Raw genomic sequence first — 19,403 nt, 5'->3', positions numbered from 1 at the left:
CTTGACTTTGAAGGGAGGAATTTCATGAAACTTTTCATAATCTTCAGACATGCCTGTCTTGCCCTCCACTCCCACAATGTCCCTTTTTCCTGAAAGAACTATGTGGCGCTTTGGCTCATCGTATGATGTATTCTCTTCCTTATCTTTTCTTTTTCTCGGTTTGGTAGACATGTCCTTCACATAGATAACCTGTGCCACATCATTGGCTAGGACGAACGGTTCGACAGTGTACCCAAGATTTTTTAGATCCACTATTGTCATTCCGTACTGTGGGTCTACCTGTACCCCGCCTCCTGACAGATTGACCCATTTGCACTTAAACAAAGGGACCTTAAAATCATGTCCATAGTCAAGTTCCCATATGTCCACTATGTAACCATAATATGTGTCATTTCCCCTCTCGGTTGCTGCATCAAGCGGAAACTGCTGTCTTGGTTGGTGCTCTTTCGATCTTGGGCGATCGTGTAAAATGTATTCCCATTTATCTCGTATCCTTTGTAAGTCAATACAGTCGAAGATGGTCCCCTGGACAACGAGTACAGCTCATCACAAACAGTGTTGTCACCTCTGAGACGTGTTTCCAACCAACTGCTAAAAGTCCTGATGTGTTCCCATGTAATCCAGTCATCGCACTGCTCCGGGTGTTTGGAGCGCAGACTGTTCTTGTGTTCATCGACATACGGGGTCACCAAGGTAGAGTTCTGTAGAACTGTGTAGTGTGCTTGAGACCAAGAATATCCGTCCCTGCATATTACCGAGTCCCCTCCAAGCGTGCCTTTTCCAGTCAATCTCCCCTCATACCGTGATTTAGGGAGACCTATCTTCTTAAGGCCAGGAATGAAGTCAACACAAAACCCAATGACATCCTCTGTTTGATGGCCCATGGAGAGGCTTCCTTCTGGCCTAGCGCGGTTACGGACATATTTCTTTAGGACTCCCATGAACCTCTCAAAGGGGTACATATTGTGTAGAAATACGGGGCCCAGAATGACAATCTCGTCAACTAGATGAACTAGGACGTGCGTCATCATATTGAAGAAGGATGGTGGGAACACCAGCTCGAAACTGACAAGACATTGCACCACATCACTCCTTAGCCTTGGTATGATTTCTGGACCGATCACCTTCTGAGAGATTGCATTGAGGAATGCACATAGCTTCACAATGGCTAATCGGACGTTTTTCGGTAGAAGCCCCCTCAATGCAACCGGAAGCAGTTGCGTCATAATCACGTGGCAGTCATGAGACTTTAGGTTGTGGAACTTTTTCTCTGGCATATTTATTATTCCCTTTATATTCAACGAGAAGCCAGTCGGGACCTTCATACAAAGCAGGCATTCAAAGAAGATTTCCTTCTCTTCTTTGGTAAGAGTGTAGCTGGCAGGACCTTCATACTGCTTTGGAGGCATGCCGTCTTTTTCGTGCAAACGTTGCAGGTCCTCCCATGCCTCAGCTGTATCTTTTGTCTTCCCATACACGCCCAAGAAGCCTAGCAGGTTCACGCAAAGGTTCTTCGTCACGTGCATCACGTCGATCGAAGAGCGGACCTCTAGGTCTTTCCAGTAGGGTAGGTCCCAAAATATAGATTTCTTCTTTCACATGGGTGCGCGTCCCTCGGCGTCATTCGGAATAGCTAGTCCGCCGGGACCCTTTCCAAAGATTACGTGTAAATCATTGACCATAGCAAGTACGTGATCACCGGTACGCATGGCGGGCTTCTTCCGGTGATCTGCCTCGCCTTTGAAATGCTTGCCTTTCTTTCGACATTGATGGTTGGTCGGAAGAAATCGACGATGGCCCAGGTACACATTCTTCCTGCATTTGTCCAGGTATATACTTTCGGTGTCAGCTAAACAGTGCGTGCATGCGTGGTATCCCTTGTTTGTCTGTCCTGAAAGGTTACTAAGAGCGGGCCAATCATTGATGGTTACAAACAGCAACGCGTGCAGGTTAAATTCCTCCTGTCTGTGCTCATCCCACGCACGTACACCATTTCCATTCTACAGCTGTAAAAGTTCTTCAACTAATGGCCTTAGGTACACATCAATGTCATTGCCGGGTTGCTTAGGGCCTTGGATGAGAACTGGCATCATAATGAACTTCAGCTTCATGCACATCCAAGGAGGAAGGTTATACATACATAGAGTCACGGGCCAGGTGCTGTGATTGCTGCTCTGCTCCCCGAAAGGATTAATGCCATCCGCGCTTAAAGCAAACCATACGTTCCTTGGGTCACCTGCAAACTCAGCCCAGTACTTTCTCTCAATTTTTCTCCACTGCGACCCATCAGCGGGTGCTCTCAACTTCCCGTCTTTCTTACGGTCCTCACTGTGCCATCGCATCAACTTGGCATGCTCTTTGTTTCTGAACAGTCGTTTCAACCGTGGTATTATAGGAGCATACCACATCACCTTCGCAGGAACCCTCTTCCTGCGGGGCTCGCCGTCAACATCACCAGGGTCATCGTCTGATCTTATACCGCAATGCACCGCATACCGGGCATGCGTTCAAATCCTTATACGCACCGCGGTAGAGGATGTAGTCATTAGGGCATGCATGTATCTTCCGCACCTCCAATCCTAGAGGGCATACGACCTTCTTTGCTGCGTACGTACTGTCGGGCAATTCGTTATCCTTTGGAAGCTTCTTCTTCAATATTTTCAGTAGCTTCTCAAATCCTTTGTCAGGCACAACATTCTCTGCCTTGCACTGCAGCAATTCCAGTACGGTACCGAGCTTTGTGTTGCCCTCTTCGCAATTGGGGTACAACCCTTTTTTGTGATCCTCTAACATGCGATCGAACTTCAGCTTCTCCTTTTGACTTTCGCATTGCGTCCTTGCATCAACAATGACCCGGCGGAGATCATCATCATCGGGCACATCGTCTAGTTCCTCTTAATCTTCAGCAGCTTCCCCCGTTGCAGCATCATTGGGCACATCGTCTGGTTCCTCTTCATCTTCAGCAGCTCCCCCCGTTGCAGCATCACTGTATTCAGGGGGCACATAGTTGTCATCGTCCTCTTCTTCTTCGCCGTCTTCCATCATAACCCCTATTTCTCCGTGCCTCGTCCAAACATTATAGTGTGGCATGAAACCCCTTGTAAAGCAGGTGGGTGTGAAGGATTTTCCGGTCAGAGTAAGACTTCGTATTCCCACATTTAGGGCATGGACAACACATAAAACCATTCTGCTTGTTTGCCTCAGCCACTTCGAGAAAATCATGCACACCCTTAATGTACTCGGAGGTGTGTCTGTCGCCGTACATCCATTGCCGATTCATCTGCGTGCATTATATATAATTATGTGTGTCAAAAGTAAGAAAATTAGACAAGTATCTATGTAAAGTAAGAATTTTTTTTCTTTCAGAAAGAAGATAAGAACAAGAGGTTCACCACGGTGGTGCCGGCGACGAGATCGGCGCGGGCGATCGACGGCGGTGAAGACAGGGACGGGGCGTGACGGACCGCTAATATAAACCTAGACAAATCTCGGGAAAAATGGAGCTCGGAGGTCGAGCTTCGAGAGGAGAAAGCTTAACTAGTGTGGCTTGGCCATTTCATCGAACACCTCATGTGCATAGGAGGTGAGCTATAGCACCCAATGCCCTCCCCCTCGCCGGCCAGCAAAAAACAGAGCACTGTGGAGTGCTCTGCTGCGGCGATGGGGTATATATAGGCAACTCATTTGTCCCGGTTCGTGGCTGGAACCGGGACTAAAGCTCCCCCTTCTGTCCCGGTTCGAGCCACGAACCGGGACCAATGGCCGTGGGCCAGGAGCGAGGCCAATTGGTCCCGGTTTGTGCCTAGAACCTGGACAAATGGGTCGAAACGAACCGGGACCAATGCCCACGAGGCCCCGGCCGGCCCCCTGGGCTCACGAACCGGGACTAATGCACCCCATGGGTCCCGGTTCATGCAGAACCGGGACTAATGGGCTGGCCAGGCCCGAACGAAAGCCCTGTTTTCTACTAGTGGTGGCATGAAATAATCAACTTGCGACATAAAATAAGTCAATGATAAATAGGTTTATCAATAAATACTACTATAATGCATAATAATTTATAAGTTTAACTATACAAATAGTAAAATTTGACCACTTATTTCGCTTTTATGTTGGATAATTTGCATATTGGGGCTAGAATTGTGAAAATTACCTGCCATAATCTTATTCGGATATGGATATATCCACTTCCATATCCATATTTGTGTCAAAATCTCATACCATATTTTTTTCCTTTTTTGATAAATCCGGATACGGATAATTTCCATTTCCATTTTTGTTCGGATGCGGATGTTTCGGATATTAATAGGCATTTTCTCGAATACGATTATCAGATATTTCACATTATCCACTGCCAGTTTCCACCCTTAAGTGTTGTGGATGGCCCTCTCGTAGGAAGACGGCAGAGGATCCGCCGTAGAGTATTGACGTGGTGATTAGTGGACTCGTGTGCGCTATCTCATCTTATTCAAACTACTGATAGACGTAGTACAGGATAGCCAAGAGTCAAAGCTGACTTGTTGCAATAAACACCACTACCCCCTTTGTTGATACTGTTGCATGAGTAGTTAGATCTGATGTAAGACTTGCTGAATACCTTTGTACTCATGTTTTCTTAATAAACTACTGCATAGGAGAATAATAAAAACACAGGTGGTTCTATGTAGACCTCGACGTTGACGAGTGACTTGCTACCCAAGTGGCAATCCTGTGCCTGTGAAGGGTCACTCTAGATATATAGGCTTCACAAGCCTTCTCTCTTTCTAGTTGTTTGTACCCAGGCAAGTTTAGCTTTCGCATGTGCTTGTATGTTTATATGACTTGAGTGTTGGGTCATGTGACCCCTAACAGAACAAAGATTCGATGTTTTTACACGTTATCTATAGAGCTCCTGGATGGATCCATATGTGGTCATTACCATGCCATGTGGAAGCGAGGGAGCTTAGAGCATCTCCAGCCGTTGGCCCCCCAGGAGGGGCTAAAAATCGCCCCTTGGGGGCGCACCGGCGCTAAACCGCGCGCTGGGGGCGTGATGCCCCCCAGTCGCAGCGCCCACGTTTTTTTGAAAAACTTAAATACGGCGCAAACACGGCTCAAATTTAACGCGAACATCGGCGAGTTCGTTCAAATTTAAACATATTTTACAAAAAAAAACTACTAGGGGCTGCTCCTCGCCGTCTCCATCGCCGCTCCTCGCCGTCTCCCTCGCCGCTCCTCGCCGCCCGCCCTTGCAATTCTACATGCCGAGGAGGCTATAGATCCGCGTGTAGTCGTCGTCGTCCTCGTCGCCGCCGCCTCCGCCGCCGTCGTCCCTGCTGCATCCCTCCCCTGGTTGGCGCGGCGGGTTGGACGGTCCGGGGGCGTCCTCGTCGTCGTCGCTGTCGAGGATCACGACGCCGTGCTCGTCCTCGCGCCCACGTTTGCGGGCTTCTATCTCCTCCAGGGCCCCGGTGCTGCCGGACCATCTCGTCGCGGTAGTAGTCGTCCCGCGCCCACTGTAGGGCCCCCTCGTCGGAGAAGCCGCGCCGTCGCCTGGGAAGCGCTCGGCCATTCTTCTGAACTGGAGACGGCGAGAGGAGGCGAGGGAGGAAGGGGGAGAAATGGGCGCGTCGGCGGTGGAGGATCTGTGCGTGTCTCCGGCGCGCTGGTGGTCGGCTTATATAGGCGGAGGCGCCGCGTAGTACGCGTGGCCGGTGCGTTACGTGTGGCGGGCGAGGGGACGCGCGTCGCCCGGCCTTCACTGCGCCGCCCGTGAGGCATCAATGGAGGCTGACCGGCGCGGCAGCGCGCGCAGCTTTGGCATTGATTCGCCGCGGGGAACGAGGCGATGAGGACGACGAAGCGGCGAGAAGAGAGTCGAGTCGCTGGCAAGGGGGGCCCGCAGCTCTTCGCGCCAAAAACGATTCGCCCGGCGCCCCCGAGCGCCCCCCAGCGTGCCGGGTTCGGGTTGGGTCCGCCGGCGCCAATTTCGGCCCGAGCCAGCGAAAACTGGGCCCTTGGGGGCGCGACTGGGCCGTTTTTTTGGCGCCGGCGGCCGAAAAATCGCCTGGGGGCCTTGTTGAGGGCGCGGCTGGAGATGCTCTTATGGCCTATGGGTGCAACCGGTGAGAGACGATAGCACGGGCAACATATAACCGATTTGGATGGCGGTACGGTTGTGGCATTTCATCCTGTATTTTATTTATATTTTTATACTGGAGCTTAATACTTATAAGTTTTTAACAAATGACTGTGTGCACCAATTCATGTAGAGTTTGGGGCAATCCTTCTTTTTGAAAAAAAAAACCAAGGACTAGCTAGGAGCACTGCCCCACGGCATTAGGGTCGTAATTCGCATTCCCCTTCCAGTGCACCGGCTGTAATGGCGTTTGCCCCAACGCCCAAGCTTAGGCCAGAGTCAGCCGTGCAATGCATGCTTTCAATTCACACCACCACCCGGCCAGCTTTGTTGCGCATTATTGAGCTTCGGCGTGCGAAATGCACGGTGATATGTACGTCGTATACGTGCTTGGCATCATTATCAGTACCCCGTTTTAAATATAAGTCTTTTAGAGATCCCAATAAGGGACTATATACGGAGCAAAATGAGTGAATCTATATTCTAAAATATGTCTATATACATTCGTATGTAGTTTGTATTGAAATCTCTATAAAGACTTATACTCCCTCCTTTCCTAAATATAAGTTTTTGTAGAGATTTCACAATAAACTACATACGGAGTAAAATGAATGAATCTACACTCTAAAATGTATCTATATACATCTGTATGTGGTCCAAAGTGAAATCACTAAAAAACTTATATTTAGAAACGGAGGGAGTATTTAGAAACGGTAGGAGTAATATGTATGCATGCATTCCTCTCTTCTTTCTCGCTGCTAGTTAGAGCACACTATACAAGTTAGTTCAGAGTTTTGAAAAATGGATACAGACCTTCTTTCTAGATAATGTTTTTTAGATAATATGTATGCATGCATTCCTCTCTTCTTTCTAGATAATGTTTTTTATGAGATCACTGAATATAGACCTCATGGATGATAAGGTTGTTGACACAGTGGCCTAGTTATTAGCAGAAGCGACCTCACCCCGCCAATGGCCAATCAAGATATGAATGAAACGATCAGAACGTACGTGTTCCCTCAGAAGTGAGATGGCCCACACGTCCATTTTGGCAAAGAATCAACGTCCAAGCTTGTAGCAGGTGCAGGTGGACCACACCAGAAAGCAAGGTATATGTTAAAATTAAATGTCCATGCATGCATCTTTTCATGATGATGAGGGAAGTACGAGTGCAACTACAGAGGCAATCCTTCCAGATGATAAGTGGCAATTTGCTAGCGGCTTGCTGTAAATTTTAATCTTACGCAGCCAACATGATGACGGAGGCCGTGGCCACAACATGTGCGAGGGGTTACACCTAGCAAACACAAAGGGATATAATCTTCTGCAAGCGGGTAGAACGATCTACGCAGATTTTATTGACATGGCTAGGGATGTCTGGAAGGTCCAGTATGGACACCGTCGAAGAGAAATGAATGGCGCAGCTCATGAGTTACCTAGCTTTTGTTTCACTCCCCTCAAAAACCATAGCTTTTGTTTCACTAATAAAAATAATTGTAGTTGGGCCGATGAAACCCATAATGCTATAATGGCCTTGGCTTAAAAAAATGAACCTCGGATTGTGATCTCGGCCACCTCGATGATCCCAAGATCGCCGCCGGCTCCTTCTCCACCTGCCTCAACGGGTGGGGGAGATATTGTTCATTAGTCTGAATGTGGCGATGAGCGTGCACGTGTCCATCAACTTGGGCCGCTTCCATGCCTTCTGCCTTCCATTGGGTTCTGCCTCGACTATCTCCCCCGTCTCACTCCCCGCTCCCCGGTGCTGCAGAGGGTAATCCTGCTCGCAATGGCTGATGCAGTGCATGATGATCAGGTTTGTGGAGTCGCACGCGGGAGCCAGTGGGGGGGTGGGCAATGAGCACGTTATGCAACGACCCATCGTAGATGCAGAGGTGGTAGCTATTAGCTACGGACTAAAGCACAAAGTTGGAATGTAATTTGTCAAATAACCCCCTACATGCGGTTGGCTGAGATGATTTGTACCACTTAACACCCACTTATGGAACATCGTGTACTGAAGTGTGAGATTTCTAACTTGACATATGAAACTGAGCTTGCCCAACAACTTCATATACTAACCGTGTACTTTACTAGATCCGATTAGTATGACATGACATATCTTTTTTGTAGGAACAGGGTCTTTAGTCTTTACTCACATTGCCCTTCCGGTGCAGCAATCGGGTGTACCCAACGCTCAATCATAAGCATAGGTCGAGCTTTGCTAGTCAGATCACAATTCACACAGAGACTCAAAATCCGTCATGCCATGCATGCCTTCAATTCATACCTCCATCAAAGCGAGCTTTCTGGTTGTGCCTGGTGAATTACTGAGCTTTAATGTGTCAAATTGATGGTGATCTGCACGTCTCGTACATTCTTGGCCTAACTTGAAATACAAGGTCATTCCTCAGTTCTCACTGCTACTTCAAGCACCCTACACAACTTGAGAGTTTGGAAAAAAAAAATGGATTCCTGATACAACATTGTTTCGATCACGCGCCTAAACGTATATCGTCTATATTTTTTAAGAGCTAGGTCAGTGATGATTGATGAATCTGTATGTTGTGTAGGGAAGCTCGACGTACTCAGCGTCTGTATGTTTTTAATGAAATTACAGTACTATTGGTCACAGCTGACTTGAATTGCGCCTTCCAAATTGATGAAACGATGGCTGTGCTAGCTCTTAAATCAGAGCAAGGAGTGGTGCTATGCCTTAAGGTCAGACCAAACCATCGAGCAGGGAGAGGTGGTTGATTGTAGATGCGACCTCATCCCGCCTGCCGTCAACTTCACACACCAAGCAAGATATGAAACGATCGATCAGGATGTGTTTCTCCCGAAACGAGACGGGTCCTCCTGTCCAGGGCACATGCAGCAAAGTCAGGGCAAAGAACCAACGTCCCAGATTGTAGCAGGTGCAGGTGGATCAAACAAGAAAGCATGGCCTGTTCAAATTAAATGGTTACACAGCTTCTCATGAGTTGAGCGAAGAAGTACACGTGCAACAGCGGCACTCCTTCCAGATGAAGAAGGTCGAGTTTGGAGCGGATCATGAGTTACCTACCTAGCTTTTGTTTAGCTAATAATAAAAATTCTTGCAGTTGGGCCGACGAACCCGTAATCGCAGAATGGCCTTCCTTAAAAGAACATGAACCTAATCCCATAATCCTAGCGCCTGAGCAATGGCTATCCAGGTGAGCGTTTTTACTTTACAATTTACTGCCGACTGAGAAGAGTAGTAGAGGTCAGATCCGACCATTGATGTTTCAGGCTGGTATATAGCCTATTAATATCCGGCCCCTTTTGCTCTGCGTAATGGGATTGTCCTTTGACACCCATGTGCCATCTAGTCCTATGTTCTGGACATACACTACTGGAATAAATACATACGCCAAGTGCCAGAAACACCCGGCAAAGGGTCAAAAACCCTCGGCATACACTTTGCCGAAACTTGCACCCCGCAAATGCCACCTGGCGTACATCTCTCAGGCAAACAAAAATTTGCCGAGAGCCAGAACACGGGCAGTCGGCAAACTCTTAGCTGAATGTCGAACAATACCCACCGGCAAAATAAGGAACTATATAGTGCCAGTGCGCTCGTCCAAGTAGTGCTGTTCCGTTCTTCTCATTTCATGTAATTATCCACGAGCTCAAGTACATACACGACCAATTTTCTAACAGGAATAAATCATTAGCCGGTTCATGTTTCATATATAAACAGTACTAGTACTAAACTAAAAGTTAGGCAGTGAAAGAAAAACTCGCAAGCTTCTTCCCAAATACGCATACTATGTGTAGAGCTAACCTATAAGAAATTGCACCAACTAGCTAGCAATCAATCTAGAATGTCTTCAAACTACAAGGCATCATGGAACATAGGCCCGATCTAGGAACTCCTTCAAAGGTTGTTCTAGCGCCTTCATCACGGCTTTCCACCCAGCATGTGTCGGATGCACCTCGTCCCAGTAGAAGAGCTGGTTGGGATTTTCGCATAATTCGTAGAGGGGCTCCCCTGTATCATCCTGCTGTCCACAGAACCCTGTATCATAGAAACCCTCGCAACATGGGGCCAGGTTGTTGTTGAACATGTTGGACTGATCCGACCCTTCACCTGCATGCACATGAAAATTGTATGTATAAATAGTCCGAACACGTGTTGAATCAAGCTCACACACTAGAAATCAGATTTAGTTTACAACGTTCACGCATCGATATATGCAAGTACTTACCTGGGGCATGATTGATGATGTCGGTGAAGGCGGTGTAGAGGTCCAGCATGTAGGCGTTATTCTTTTTGCCCATCAACTGCTTTAGATTTTTGTTATGCACGGACGCGGCGTAGTTGGCGAGAAGGTCACATGTAGTGTAGTTGTTCGTACTAGTCCTCATAGGCGTGCAACCAATGGGATGCATGTTGTTGACTAGCACCTTTTTCACACCAAGCTTTTGTAGCTGCACCACGTTCTTCACAATCTCTGTCGTCACGTTCCCAATGTAAGTGTCGATCTGCATGCGAGAAAAGTTAAATTGGTAAGGTGGCGATCGATAATATTAATTGATGGGTGGTTTATCAGTGTTTATTTTGTACGTGTGAGTCTAGCTACTAGCTACTTACGTCGTCGAAGCTACTCAAGAAGGAGTTCTTGACGTCGGCGCCGCTCATGTAATCGTTGCCGGAGATGGCGACAAGCGCGACGGAGTGGCGAAGCTGGTCTTTTGAGATGATTCCGCTGTTGATGAGCCTCGTGAAAGACTTAACCTGTGCGGCAAGAGTTGGCACCTTCTTCTGGAACACGCCGGCGCCACCGGAAGCGAAAGTCATGCCGGTTGGATCACAAGACTGATCTAGTGTGTGCATGTATGCCGGAGGGGCTGCATTGAAGCCCAAGATCCTTGCTGCAATTAAGTTGAACGCAATGGATATGCTCTATTAGTTTTAGATGCGCTTACATATAAGATTATATATGTTGTTGTACACTACTGGTAATCTAAAATAAATTCGAGCTAGCTAACAAAGTAGTAAAATAACACTTCACTAGTGTAAAAAATATTTTTATATTATGAGACAAACGGAGTAATAAGTTACGTACCGATAAAGTCTGACTGAATCCGGTTGTTGGAGAAGCGTCCGGTTGGAACGGCAGCCGCGGAGCCACGAGAGTTGATATAAGAGCCGTAGGGGTAGCTCCACTGACGGGAGAGATCAGACTGGGGCTGACCACCCGGCAGCTTGGGGAGGTTGCCGTTGTCGGCAAAGTCGTCGCCGAAGACGAACATGCTGGTCCACTGGTTCTTTGATGACTCCTTGGCGGACGGCGTGCCTCGAGCCTCCACGCGAGCGGCTGTCCACGTAGAGTAGATCCATCGTACGTGTATGTCAGAACTTGCGTGCATGCATGCAGTCATGTATAGAAGAGAAGAAGGTTTGGCAAACGAATATCGAAAAGAAACAAGGAGGTAGTATACCATCGAAGAGAAGCACGACGAGGAGAAGGCACACAACGGCCGGACCAAGCTTCATGGTTGCGTTGCTTGTCCCCGCCGGCGAGGAAGCAGACGATCGCTAGCGGCGGAGGAGGCGAGGTGGCGTGCCCGTGCGTGTGAAAGGAACGTATAGCTATGGAAGGCGGGTTGATCGCTCGATAGGTGTGGCCGTGTATATATAAGTGGAGAGCCTATAGCTTCATGGTTGTCCTTGTCCAACTCGTGTCCTACCCGACCACGTTCTCGTGGAGTAGTATACGTACGTACTACTATTAGAGTTAACCACGTTTCTGTGTAGTAGTAGTAGTAGTAGTACTCTGATCGATCTAACGCAGAGTCAGTTTGGCTTTACGTTTGTTGCCTGGAAAACACCTGATCTCAGTCGTGGAACACAGCGTTCCCAGATTTTTTTTTACCTGCCTTTGTACGTGTGTGGTCACCCTACTATCATTTTTCACTTCCACCACGTCACATGCTACTCCCTCCGTTCCTAAATACTTTGGAGTGATCCAAACGCTCTTATATTTCTTTACGAAGGGAGTATAAGTTTTTTTTGGAGATTTTAATAAAAACTACATACGAATGCATATAGACTTTTAGAGTGTAGATTCATTCATTTTGCTCTGTATGTAGTCCATAGTGGAATATCTAAAAAAGACTTACATTTAGGAACAGGGGGAGTAATTTGTTGACATGTGGTTGCAATCTGGAAGTCCCTACAAGTCTTAGGCGGCGTTGTTGCAAACCCGGACACAGCGCACCATGCTGCTAGGGCTAATCACCGATGTTGCAAGGCTCACTGTCGTTGCTGCAAGTTGAAATGTGTGACATTGCAATGTAGTAGTCGCTATGGCACCATGGGACACTGCGAGAGTTGACCACCATTGCAATGCAGTCTATTGCTGCTGCAACTTTGGATGATGAGCACATCCTATGAGGTGTCTTTCAACTTGATGTTGAATTGCATTTACTGACTAAGGATCTAATTTCCTCTGTCTCCGCGGAAGCATGTGAGAAATTATATCTCGTGCAGTCAGATTTCTCCCCTTCTTGCTCTCATTTGGGAGAACAGTGGTTTATTAGGTACCTCCACTTTCTCTAACATTTTACTGCAAGAATATAAAATTTAGTGACACCTTTGTCATCAGTAAATGTATGTGGCAAATTTGCAATTTGTTGCAAATATATGATTATCTAAACTTCTACTTCAGATTCTTAAGTATGTGGTCATAAAGACTGAATCCTAATGACTCTTTGCGGTACTAATCTCCCCCTAATGCCATAAAATGTTCTTATTGCCGATGGATCAACGTACGGACCGATAATAACTCCCCAGATTTAGGGCTCAATTTATTTATGATGGACGGATAAATGGTTATTCCTCACATAGATCCCTAATTCGTTGTGATGGCCCATTGATGTACGTTGGAGTGGTGATATCGGTATGTAACCAAATTATCGCAGATGGAAAATACTTTGTTGATCTTCACATACTTATACTACAAGGGGAAAATAGTATGATATGCAGTTGGAATGATTTAGATCATACTTACAGTGTGTAAGGACGTATCTGTCAATCAAGAGGCTGCTAAATTACAATTCTACAAGAGTGGTCATGTAACTAATATTTGTATCTTTGATAAGATATCTAACTAAATCATTCTGGGTATGTACATAAAGTACTAAATATAATCAAACTTTGCTCTTGAAATGAGTTCATTGATGTTGTCCATATCCTGTGTTCAGGAGAATTTGCTCTTACTTTGATAAGCTGAGAAATTAATTTAATAAGATCATGCACGGTTGTGTGCGATAAGAGACACACATGAAATCATTTTATAAATGTTTCTAAGAGTACCATGAAGTATCTTAATAATCCCATATAATGGTTAAGTAATCCACATATATCTTCTAAGTGTGATCACAGAAGAATGAATGGCTCCTTTGAAATTTTAAGGTGAGATTGCCTTAAAATCGATTTCCTATGACACATGTGGTGCACATAAAATCTGATAATTTTAGGGAATTTTGCAACTTAGTAAGTTGTGACCAATAGAATTGTCAATAATTTTCTAATCGTCCCCAAAACAAGGATGGATAGGGCTATCAAGTCAAATTAATTTATTAAAATTTAGAAAATTATTTTGTACGAAACAATAGTAAGTATGAATTGATTCATACATTCAAAAATTATCAAATATCATGTCCGAAAAATAGGATATTGGACATCGCACTACATCTAGTTGTACAAGTTCAGGCCAAAGATATTTTGGGAATAAAAAACGGAGATTACATGAGGTCTCCGATATTACTGAAATTTATATTACGTAAACATATCATCGGTGCAAAGGAATTCACCACCATTTTATTGCACTAGAATTTTTGGTTCTCCTTCTGATGAATATTTGAGAACAATCATTTACCAGAATAGTTTTTGGTTATAAGTTTGCAAATTTTCAAATTTATTCCAATGAACTTCTTTTCCTTTTTAATAAATTTGTGGTGTGGTTTGACCATATGTTTGAGGGTTTGGTAATCATAGGTACGATATTTGTATAACCACACATTTGACAAACTTGAGAGTTGTCTTTGTGATCGTTTGAAAACGATTTATTCCCTATTAAGAGGTAATTTTGTCTTTAGTTGTCTTTTGGCCACCACTTTACTGTGAAGTCCTCATGGCTATATTTCGTTGCCGCTGACTTGCATAGTATTGTACCAACAAGATTTTCAAACGATGGTATAGCACCTGTGGGGTGAGTCTGATGATTTTAAGAAATTCCATGTTCCTTCATCATGAAAAATGGTAGTATCATCATAAGAGGATGTAAAGTGTGTTAAGGGCTTTTGAGCCAGATCTACATATTAAAATATTTGACCATTGGATCTCAACTTGAAGTTGATTAAAACGACAGAATTGTGAGCCGCGATAGACTTGAGGTCTTGAAAACGGCGAACGTGGGAACGAACCAAACAACACCTACACCACGGGACACCGTGAGGGTTGACCACCATTGGAATGTGGTTTATTGCTACTGCAACATGGGACATGTAACACTACAAGGGTCGACCAGCGTTGCAATGTGACATGTCATTGCTGCAACACGGGATGTATGATGATACAAGGGGTCGACCGGCATTGCAATGTGATATGTCGTTGCTGCAACACGGGATGCATGACGATACAAGGGGTCAACCGCTGTTGATGCAAGTAGGATGCTAGATGTTGCAAGGTCAGCCCCATTGCAGCAGGCGAGAACAATGCTGCAAAGGCAAGACGCGGGACACTACAAGGGTCAACCGTAGCAGGATGCACGATGCTGCAATGGCCGGCACTGCTGCTGCAACGGTTTTGAACATCAAATGTTTTCATAATTTTGTAGAACCTTTATCATGGGTTTGAACGTTTTCTTTTTGCTGGAGCTTACTAGGAAGATACACACAAGAACATCCAGAAATATATTGTTCTCTTGTTTCACAGAATCCTGGTGCCGCCAGAGCAGCAACTATTGGACTTCAACCAGAGCTTGTTATTATTACAAAGTTCGACAGAAAGCTACGGTGATTGCAAGCCAACAGCCATGCTACAGCATGTTACACCAGGGTACCCAGCAAACCACGTTTTGCTCAATCTTTACCCACTTCTCCAGGAGTGTCCACCTTGGCCACAGCGGATGCGTAGCTGACGCTGCTGTCCCTCGTGGTCTTGCATTGGCTCGACTGCTCGTAGCGAACAAACCCGACCTTAATCTTCGTCGAGCAGTGTTTCAACATCTAACACAATAGAATGTGCACAAGGTGGATTAAGTAAATCCTTAAAAGAAAAGGATAAATATTACTCCCTCCGTTCCTAAATATAAGTCTTTTTAGAGATTCCAATATGGACTACATACGGAGCAAAATGAGTGAATCTACACTCTAAACTACGTCTATATACATCCGTGTGTAATCCATATAGAAATCTCTAAAAGACTTGTATTTCTGCACGGAGGGAGTAGTTAGATCATCAATGAGTTGCGCACTTACATGAAGAAGGACGCTGATGGGATGGCGTCCACATATGGTGTTCTCGTACTCCTCGAGATACTGTTTGAACGCATCGGGGTCACCAGTCTCTATGATCTCCATGCCCAAGCGGTCCAACGCCTCGATTGATTTGTGAATGGCACCATGCTTCTTGTCATAGTATGTATAACTAAACCTGTTGTGGCAATGAGACGAAACGGACACGATCATTTACATTACCTGATGCCCAAGCGACAGCAGCAAACATAACTGGAAGAGTATAAAATTTAGTGAACGTGGGGTATACAATACCCCGGTGCACTAGGTGACATATCAAGTGCACTCGCCCCTTCAAATCATATCATACACCTTTCCTAATCCGGGATATCAGATCATATTTCTATGCTCTGGAACGAGGTACATAATTTCTGTACAAAGTATGCTAAACCCACCATCCTCTAAAATTCCGAACAAATGGATTATGTATTCGCCTTCCTGCACCATCCAACCTATGTCAGCATGCTCCATATGCAGGCAAGCTAGCCTTATAAGAATTTTCCGTGATGCCCTAACCTCACTCAGGCCTTCTACTCTACTCAACCTTGGCTGATGAAGGCCACGTGATAATTGACAAAGCAAGGGAGATCGATATAGACAATGAAAGGATGTCAATATTGTCAGACAGCAGAAGTCAGGCAGCACAAGCAGAAGGAAAAGGTCGGCATGATCAGGCCACAGCGGACCGTAGATAATTTAAGCAGGGAAAGGGAGAAAATCAAGAGATAGGACAGGAGACTAAACAAAGCCTTTAGAACCTTCAATTTCAGTAAATGACGTGACCATTTGGACAGAAGTGGCGTACATAGCTATCCCCTGAAGATAGATCTACTATTTGGATTTTGGGATGTAGGGGCTTAACGCAACAGGAGATAGCAAGTGATAGTTATGTTTTCATAAAATGGTTTTTGAATGGTGGGTAGATCAACCAGCCGGCTCAAGATTGGTTCAATACATGACGATTTTACCATAACCAAAGCATGTTGGTCCTCGTACATTGCCAGAGCATTTATGCTAAACAAAGCGATCGATAGACAAGATTATACACCTGTAAGCGCAAGCATTGCAACAACATGAATACTGGTAATACAATAAGATTTTACTCGGTCAGTGAGGGGCTTAAATGATAGGCCTGAATGTATGTGGATCATATGACCAAATCCTTCGTTATCAAGAAAATTCTATCTCCTGACATGGATTCAAATTCATCTTGAACATACTCAATGTTGTATCTGAATTTGCACTTATGACTTAGAAATCGATCCCTCTCTAGACCATTTGCAGTTAAACTAAACATGATATGTTAAACAAGTCAGGATATCAGACACATGTTCAATCTAATAAGAGTTGACATGCAGAACAGGGTTAATGGCTATTCTTGTATTAAGGCATCCTTTACTACGTAGAATAGTACCCTTCAGCAAATACTTCAGATCAGAAGACTCAAACATAAATTGTGGCACACTTGAGGCCATACAGTTTTTTCTCTCTCTGAAGAACTATTGAGTCGTCGGCTTTGTGTTATAATAAGTTCATTGTTCACGTGTCTTGACATAGATTCAGTAACAAATTTCAAGCCAAACTTTGCACGCAAACTATTCTGCATTTCTATATGGGAAGAGCTTTTGGTTCGCAAAATACGCCAAATACTGTTTTTTAGTTACTATTGCTGAAGAACATATGACCAAAGATTGATGGTGCTTTCGTCCAAAACTCTGGTAGAGGAGGCTGGGGGCAACTGGCCAGGACAGCAGTAGAGATCATGTATGTGCTACAGCTGGACCTATTGATCATATCTCATATACGCCATACAGCTAGCTGGGCAGCAGGAAGTGGGGAGTGCAAAATTTGCTACAGACTACCTTAACCAGAAGCAAGAGCTCGAGTCGCACAAATATGAACATTCCAAACTGGGAACACTCTGTTTCGACGGGCAAAGTTTCTATTATCTACTTCCTTTATTGAGTAATAATGTTTCATCCATGGGATTCTAATAAACCTGCCCATGCTTCAGCAACAACCGACAATAGGTGCCGGAGCTATCCTAGATGACAATATCTTATGGGCAGAGGGCTATCGAATGATGTGCTCGTTTGGTAGCCAGCAATTTAGCCGTGCTTTAAAGAAATACATGTGCTTCATTAAAAAAAAGGTAACACGGGAAGATTATGGAAATTTGCTCAAGCTGCAGATTATGTGGTTAGCATGTGCCTTGTATTAGGTTCATTTATTCTATACCGACAAGGTATGTACAGTAATGACACACTTGACATTTCATTGCAAAATAAACAAAATCACAATAATCAGACATTAAATCACTTACCGAGATCCCCAGTGGCAAAAGTCTGAGGAGACAGAAAAAAAGTTCTTTGGATCATCCACATATTTAGCGAGCAACTGCCCATACATGGCTTCATTTTGGGAGTTGACGGCACCAACAAGGATAGGTACAACTTTTACATTATGTCTGCCAGGTCATGAAAAAGAATTATGAGTGTAGGATCCATATTTTATTCAAAAAGAAATACAAGATGGATACAAGCTTTAACAACAAAGTAATTACCCCTGAAATACTTTAGAAAGGTAAGGCAAATGCATTTCCATGCTATGTTCAGCCTCATCCACATTAAGGTCCATAAATTCAAATTTTCCGGTAGCTTTGAGTTCCTCGATAACTGAAAAACAGTAATGTAAGAATGTATGTCTAAAGTTCAGAAAGAGCTAAACAAGACAGAATGATCTGACTGAAAAGGAGAACTCATAGTGTGTTATTAAGATCTACCAACAGGTAGAGATGTCAGATAGCTCAGGGTCGACATGCAATTCTAGCGTCTAGACTGAAAATCCAAAGAAATAAAATTGAAAATTAGAAATAAAACAGATTTTGGGTGCATTCATGGAAAACAAGAAAATTATTTCTGCCCATGGGTTTGGAAATATTTCTTTGTTTTTCAGAATATTTATGATTTTTCTTTTTCGTAAATTCTTGACATTTTTCCCATCCATAACATTCTCATTTTCCATAACTTATTAATAATATTTTTCATGATTTATCATTATTTGTTTCTGTTATTTTTCCTGATTTTTCTTTGCATGTATTTTTTTTCAAAAACAATTGTTGGCTGTGTCACCAAATGTGTGGAACGACTACCATGTCATCCATCAAACCGCTTCTGGTCGGGAAAGGGACCCAAATTGTTTTGTTTAAAAAGTTGAGGGATCGTGTTAGTATTATTTAAGTTGAGGACTAAACTTGTTTTGGGGAATAGTGGATGGATAAAAAATGTACATCTCATCAGTAAAATAAATGAGATTGAACTTACAAACAGATCACACAAGAAGCGAACCAGACTTCTTTCTTTTTGCGTGAAGAAATGTAGGGAAGACCACTATTGCGTCATTATAATTTTTTAAATAGGGTGGTATGTACAATGAAGGCGAACAGTGGAGGAAGCGGAAGAGGGATAAGATTGCAAAGTATTTTCTGAACATCCTCAAGCAATGAAATATACAAACATTGTGCGACTATTAAGGTAAAGACTCCACTGCTGCATGCCTTCTTTCAAGCTGGGTTTAGCCGTATATAGTGTATGAAAAGTATTTTCTGAACATCCTCAAGCAATGAAATATACAAACATTGTGCGACTATTAAGGTAACAAATCTAACAAAAAGCGGGGAGCAAGTGTAAGTATAATATGTGGGGCCGACTTGTTTTCTTTTATTTGACGAAATTCT

General features: G+C 44.5%; 2 protein-coding genes across 3 annotated transcripts in view; both read right to left on the bottom strand.

The window, feature by feature from the left end:
• Nucleotides 1-9,721: 9,721 nt before the first annotated feature.
• On the bottom strand, nt 9,722-11,753 carry LOC123168340 (GDSL esterase/lipase At3g09930). The gene is made up of 5 exons (XM_044586209.1): nt 11,588-11,753; nt 11,212-11,463; nt 10,737-11,017; nt 10,351-10,627; nt 9,722-10,232 (listed from the first exon to the last, which is right to left on the bottom strand). Exons 1-5 carry the CDS (start codon nt 11,640-11,642, stop codon nt 9,988-9,990), a joined length of 1,110 nt encoding a protein of 369 aa, XP_044442144.1. The 5' UTR covers nt 11,643-11,753; the 3' UTR covers nt 9,722-9,987.
• A 3,288-nt stretch (nt 11,754-15,041) lies between these two features.
• Nucleotides 15,042-19,403, bottom strand: part of LOC123166566 (protein MEMO1) — a 7,427-nt gene continuing 3,065 nt past the window's right edge. For both annotated transcript variants that reach the window (XM_044584373.1, XM_044584374.1), the window contains exons 5-8: nt 18,231-18,342; nt 17,991-18,134; nt 15,632-15,806; nt 15,042-15,379 (exon numbers count right to left, since the gene is read on the bottom strand). In XM_044584373.1, coding sequence (XP_044440308.1) covers nt 15,233-15,379; nt 15,632-15,806; nt 17,991-18,134; nt 18,231-18,342 — 578 coding nt within the window. In that variant the 3' untranslated portion in view covers nt 15,042-15,232. The remainder of the gene's footprint in view (nt 15,380-15,631; nt 15,807-17,990; nt 18,135-18,230; nt 18,343-19,403) is intronic.

Source organism: Triticum aestivum, chromosome 7D, assembly GCF_018294505.1.
Source record: "Triticum aestivum cultivar Chinese Spring chromosome 7D, IWGSC CS RefSeq v2.1, whole genome shotgun sequence".
NCBI classification, from domain to species: domain Eukaryota; kingdom Viridiplantae; phylum Streptophyta; class Magnoliopsida; order Poales; family Poaceae; genus Triticum; species Triticum aestivum.
Note: the sequence above shows the minus strand (reverse complement) of the source record. Positions and strands in the feature narration are given on the sequence as shown.

What these genes read in the sequence shown, in the direction of transcription:
- LOC123168340 (XM_044586209.1), bottom strand. Translation starts at nt 11,642, where the DNA reads ATGAAGCTTGGTCCGGCCGTTGTGTGCCTTCTCCTCGTCGTGCTTCTC. An exon ending in CGTCGTGCTTCTCTTCGATG is followed by an intron (nt 11,464 to 11,587) that starts GTATACTACCTC and finishes CTACGTGGACAG; the next exon opens with CCGCTCGCGTGGAGGCTCGA. An exon ending in CATCATCAATCATGCCCCAG is followed by an intron (nt 10,233 to 10,350) that starts GTAAGTACTTGC and finishes ATGTGCATGCAG; the next exon opens with GTGAAGGGTCGGATCAGTCC.